This window comes from Carlito syrichta, unplaced genomic scaffold, assembly GCF_000164805.1.
Source record: "Carlito syrichta isolate Samal-C Ts95f unplaced genomic scaffold, Tarsius_syrichta-2.0.1 Scaffold315709, whole genome shotgun sequence".
Taxonomy (NCBI): Eukaryota; Metazoa; Chordata; class Mammalia; order Primates; family Tarsiidae; genus Carlito; species Carlito syrichta.
In genome coordinates, this window is record NW_007259805.1 from 180742 (window position 1) to 186601 (window position 5860).

At 43.8% G+C, this 5860-nt stretch overlaps 1 protein-coding gene across 5 annotated transcripts in view; it reads right to left on the reverse strand.

Moving 5' to 3' along the window:
* The window catches only part of PPT1 (palmitoyl-protein thioesterase 1), a 38306-nt gene that overhangs the window by 22917 nt on the left and 9529 nt on the right, over positions 1–5860 (reverse strand). For 3 of the 5 annotated variants that reach the window (XM_021706524.1, XM_021706523.1, XM_008073171.1), the window contains exons 2-5: positions 4666–4775; positions 3402–3529; positions 2997–3067; positions 637–739 (exon numbers count right to left, since the gene is read on the reverse strand). In XM_021706524.1, coding sequence (XP_021562199.1) covers positions 637–739; positions 2997–3067; positions 3402–3529; positions 4666–4775 — 412 coding nt within the window. The remainder of the gene's footprint in view (positions 1–636; positions 740–2996; positions 3068–3401; positions 3530–4665; positions 4776–5860) is intronic. The other 2 variants (XM_008073172.2, XM_021706525.1) reach the window with 2 other exon arrangements.

Genomic DNA, 5860 nt, shown 5'->3' on the forward strand with positions numbered 1-5860 from the left:
CCAGAGCCCAGCAGGTTGAGGCTGCGGTGGCCGGGGCCACCGCGCTCCAGTCTGGGCGACAGAGTGAGACTACAACTCAAAAAAAAAAAAGAAAAAGAATGAAAATTTATTCTGTTATAATTACATTCTTCCTACATAGAAGAATGCCTGTTTTCTTATTTATTTATTTATTTATTTTGAGTAAGAGTCTCACTCTGTCACCTAGGCTGAAGGGCAGTGGCACGCTCCTGGCCACCGCAGCCTCCACTTGTTGGGCTCAGGCGATCCTTCCACCTCAGCCTTCCAAGTAGCTGAAACTATAGGCACATGCACCACGCCTAGCTAATTTTTTGATTTATTGTAGAGATGAGGTCTCGCCAAGTTGCCCAGGCTAGTCTCAAACCTGTGGGCTCAGGCAATCCACTCACCTCAGCCTCCCAAAGTGCTGGGATTATGGGCGTGAGCCAACATGCCGGCTCTTTGTTGCTTTTTTTTAATTAATAAATGTTTTAGAGCAGTTTTAGGTTTACAATAAAATTGAGCAGACAGGATAAAAACCATCACTAGCAACTACTCCTGGAACCACTCTCAGCATGAATGTCAGGATGATATCTTTACAGTGACGGGCCTACAGCCTTTTAAGCTAACCATACATACCGTTCTTGAACAGCTTTGGAGTAAGCTCCAGCATTCAGTGTTTTTCTGATTAAGTCGCAGATGTGAGAGCTCTCTCCTGGGCATCGAGGGAGTCCAAAAACACCTACAGCAGTAGATGACAAATATCCATTCCTTCAATAATCACTTATCAAATACCTACTAGGTGCAAGGCCCTGTGAGACACAAAATGAGCGTGACCAGACCCTGATCTCATTTCTTTATTCCTCAAGAAAATAAAGCATAGGGAACTCATACTATAACCAGCTTCCTCCTGGTCCTCCCACAGTCTTTCCTGCCTAAGGACCTTTGCACCTGCTCATCCCTGGAGGATGTGCCGCTTCTCTTGCTGCATCACACGGCTGGCCTCATTCTCATCTCTCAGGTCTTAGCTGAGGGAAGTCGGATATGACCACCCTATCTCAAGCAGTGCTCATACCCTCCTCCTCCTCCCACTCATACTTCACCTTTGGCAACCGCATCAGCAACGTTTTTTTTTTTAAAGAATACACGGCATGGTTGTAAGCATGTATTGGTAATAATTAATTTAATCCTTATAACTACCCTGTGGAGCAGGCATCATTTTTTGCCCTATATCACAGATAGAAAACTTTAAAGTAGAGAGGTTAAAAATGTTGTCCAATAAGGGAGAGAACCAGGATTTGAACACAGGCGGTTTGGTTCCAGAGTCCACTACTTTAACCACTACAACCACTGGTGTGTCCCTCAAACAGTATCTTTTTTTTTAAAAGAGATAGAGTCGGGTCAGGCACAGTGGCTCAAGCCTGTAATCCCAGCACTTTGGGAGGCAGAGGCGAGAGGATTGCCTGAGCTCAGAGGTTCGAGATCAGCATAGGCAACATGGCACGACATCATCTCTACAATAAATTTAAAAAAAAAATTAGCCAGGTGTGGTAGCACATGCCTGTGGTTCCAGTCACCTGGAAGGCTGAGGTAGAAGGATTGCCTAAGCCCAGCAGGTCGATGCTGTGGTGACCGTGAGTGTGTCACTGCACTCCAGCCTGGGTGACAAAGTAAGACTCTGACTCTAAATAGATAGATAGATAGATAGATAGATAGATAGATAGATAGATAGATAGAGAGATAGAGAGATAGAGAGACAGACAGACAGAGACTCACTACTTTGCCCAGGTTGGATTGCAGTGGCTATTCACAGGTGCAATCATAGCACATCACAGCCTTGAGTTTCTGGGCTCAAGCGATCCTCTTACCTCAGCCTCCCGAGTGCTGAATCTATAGGTACACACTACCATGCTCAGCTAACCTCCACTTTAGCATGAAACATATACAGTATGTGTGGTATATGTATATATGTTTCATGAAGGCAGAGATTTTGTCTGTCTTGTTCCTGGTATATATAAGTTTTCAATAAATATTTGTTGAATGAATAAATAATACAGCTGTTTTGACCAAATTGCATTTGTATAATACTTGTACTTTTAAAAACCTTTCTCCTGCTGGGTGTGGTGGCTCACGCCTATAATCCCAGCACTTTGGGAGGCTGAGGTGGGAGGACTGCTTAAATCCAGGAGTTTGAGACCAGTTTAGGCAACATAGCAAGGCCCCTTCGCTACAAAAAGAATTTTTTTTTTTTGAGTTGGAGTCTCATTCTGCCGCCCAAGCTGGAGTACAGTGGCACCGCAGCCTGGACCTACTGGGTTCAGGCGATCCTTCCGCTTCAGCCTTCTAGATAACTGGAACTATAGGCATGTGCTACCACACCCAACTAATTTTTTGATTTATTGTAGAGACACAGTCTCACCATGTTGCCCAGGCTGGTCTCGAGTCCATGAGCTCAGGCAATCCTCTTACCTTGGCCTCCCAAAGTGTTGAGATTACAGACTTGAGCTACTGCGCCCAGTCAAAAAAATTTTTTTTAATTAGCCAGGTATGGTGGTGCATGCCTGTAGTCCCAGCAACTAATCTCTGATGATAAATTTATAAGCAAAAGGGCATATACACTATTCTTACCTAAACCTAAATTCAACAGGACATCACCAATATTAGAGGACAGGTCATCAGATTTTCCTAATTCCTCAAACACCACTTGCCATATGGATGTAACAATCTCACATCCATTAAGTTGTATCAATTGTATTGGAGTGAATTAGATGGCAACCTTATGACTCCGCTGTGTTGAGGCCTATGGAATCTTGTCTCTTCCTATGTCTCCATCAATGCTGGCTAGTTTGGTAAAATTAGAGAACAGGATTTGGCAAAGATGGCTCATTTTTTGTGTAAATAAAGCAGCTAGAATTTTAAAAATCAAGTGGTCATATGGTTTTAAAAACCAAGTGTTCATATTAGAATAGAGAAAAAAAGAGGCAAAGAAGCAAAGTTACCTTGATGTTGTCCTCCCACTGAAATCAGATTGATCATGGGAGGTGATGGGCATCTCTGAGCCACTGCCCTCCTGTGGAATAAAAGGGGTTATCAGCTCTGACTGTCAGATGGAAATGTATCATCCACAATCAGCTGTACAGATTAAGCTGATCCTCTGTGGTTCCCCAAAGCTGCAGAGTTTCAGGATTTTCCTCTAATACAGCCAAACTCCAATCTTTAAACTTTCAAGGGAAATACTTCAAAGTTCCATAAAGCTTCTTACATAGGAACATTTTAGAAAACTTCCCTTCCCAAGGTAGGTGAGGAACCCAAAAGAATAGGAGAAGTGGACACATTTTTTTTGAATAAAAGAAAAAAAAAATCAATTCCATGTAAGTGATATCATACAACAAAAAGGGACTTACAGAAATTGACCTCCCTGGGAGAACCCCATAGCATTATAGCCTTGCTGCAATTTAGGATCCTTAGTAAGAGTCTCACACACTGTTTTCACTTGGGAATTAACATTCAAGAAGAAGCTGTTTTCCACGTCCTAAAAACAGATACAGAGAGACAGAAGGATGGGACTGAAAACAACCACTGGCATATTCTCTAAGAGGTGAACCTGTTTAGGTAGGTATCCTCACATAAGCCACTGAAGGTTGCAAGTACCACTATATAATTTACTGCTAAAAACCAAGGTAGGCTGGGTGCGGTGGCTCACGCCTATAATCCCACCACTTTGGGAGGCTAAGATGAGAGGATTGCCTGAGTCCATGGATTTGAGACCAGCCTGGGCAACATGGCGAGACCTCATCTCTATAATAAATAAAAAAATTAGCTGGGCGTGGTGGTGTGTGCCTGTAGTTCCAGCTACTTGGAAGGCTCAGGCAGAAGGATCACCTGAGCCCAGTAGGTTGAGGCTGCGGTGGCCGTGAGCGTGCCACTGCACTCCAGCCTGGGCGACACAGTGAGACTCCAACTCAAAAAAAAACCAAAAAACAAGTCGGGCTCGGTGACTCAGCCTGTAATCCCAGCACTTCGGGAGGCTTAGGTGAGTGGATTGCCTGAGCCCACAGGTTTGAGACCTGCCTGGGCAACTTGGTGAGACCTCATCTCTACAATGAAATCAAAAATCAGTCGGGCGTGGTAGCGTGCGCCTATAGTTCCAGCTGCTTGGAAGGCTGAGGCAGAAGTATCGCCGGAGCCCAGCAGGTTGAGGCTGTAGTGGCCGGGAGCGGCCACTGCACTCCAGTCTGGGCAACAGAGTGAGATTCCAACTCAAAAAAAAAAAAAACCAAAAAAACCCACAAAATAAAGCCGGGCTCGGTGGCTCAGTCTGTAATCCCGCGCCTTTGGGAGGCTGAGGTGAGTGGATTGCCTGAGCCCGCGGGTTCGAGACCCGCCTGGGCAGTGAGACCTCATCTCTACAATAAATCAAAAAATCAGCCGGGCGTAGTAGCACGTGCCTGTAATTCCGGCTACTCAGAAGGCTGAGGCGGAAGGATCGCCAGAGCCCAGCAGGTCGAGGCTGCGGTGGCCAGGAGCGGCCACTGCACTCCAGTCTGGGCGACAGAGTGAGACTCCAACTCAAAAAAAAAAAACCCCACAAAATAAAGCACTTTTTAACAGTATATTCTATGAAACCAATCACCAAGCTTTCAAAGAGCAGTCTGTGAAAGGTCTTACCTCTATTAGGGTCTTTCCAATCTCTAAAGATAAGACGTAAATTCCAGGTATTTTCTTTTCAACCATTTTTTTAATAGCACCCATGCTCAAGGGATTGCAACAGCTGTCTCCTAGCCAACAAAGACAATGACAGAAACTTATGATCAAAACATTATTTAGTTCTTAAAAACCTTTGTGCCTCAAAGAACATTATCAAGAATGTGAAAAGACAACATACAGAATGGGAGAAAATATTTGTAAAACATACTGGGGGGGACCCCAAAAGCTGGAATTTCTTTGAAAAAATGTGTATTCATTCCTACATGTTTAAACTTTAGACACCTTCAAAGCACTCTCCATTTGATGCAATGCACCTAACGAAACACTTTTTCCACTGCTCAAAACAGTTTCTGAACTCATCAGTTTTGATGCCTTTTAGCGCTTCTGCTGTTTTTTGTTTCACTTCTTCCACATCGGTAAAACATTTCCCTTTAAGGACTTTTTTCATCCTGGGAAACAAAAAAAAGTCACTCAGAGTAAGATCAGATGAATAGGGATGGTGGGGCATGGAAGTCACACAGTTTTTGATCAAAAACTGCTGAACACTCAGCACAGTGTGGGCAGGTGTGCTCATAAATCAGCCATCATGAAATATGCAAATGAGTTGAAAGAATCTCAGCAACAGCAAAATTACCTGAAGCCAAACACAGCCTCTCACAACAATGCTAGCTGGTACACCGATACACTCACCTAATAGGGGAAACCTGTACTACACGGGGCCCACCCTCTAAAAGTTTATTCTGGTTTTATCTAGGCACCCCTCATATATCTGACAAAGGTTTAATATCCAGAAAATATAAAGAACACTTACAACTCAACAAAAAGACAACCTAATTTTAAAATGGGAAAAGGATTCAAACAGATATTTTTTCCAAAAAAGATACACAAAGGGCCATCAAGTATGTGAAAAGATGCTCAGTATCATTGGTCCTTAGGGAAATGCAAATCAAAACCACAGTGAGACACCATTTCACACCGACTAGGGTGACTTTAATAATAATTTTTTTTTTAAATAGAAAATATAGGCCGGGCTCGGTGGCTCAGCCTGTAATCCCGTGACTTTGGGAGGCTGAGGTGAGTGGATTGCCTGAGCCCACAGGTTCGAGACCCGCCTGGGCAGCGAGACCTCATCTCTACAATAAATCAAAAATCAGCA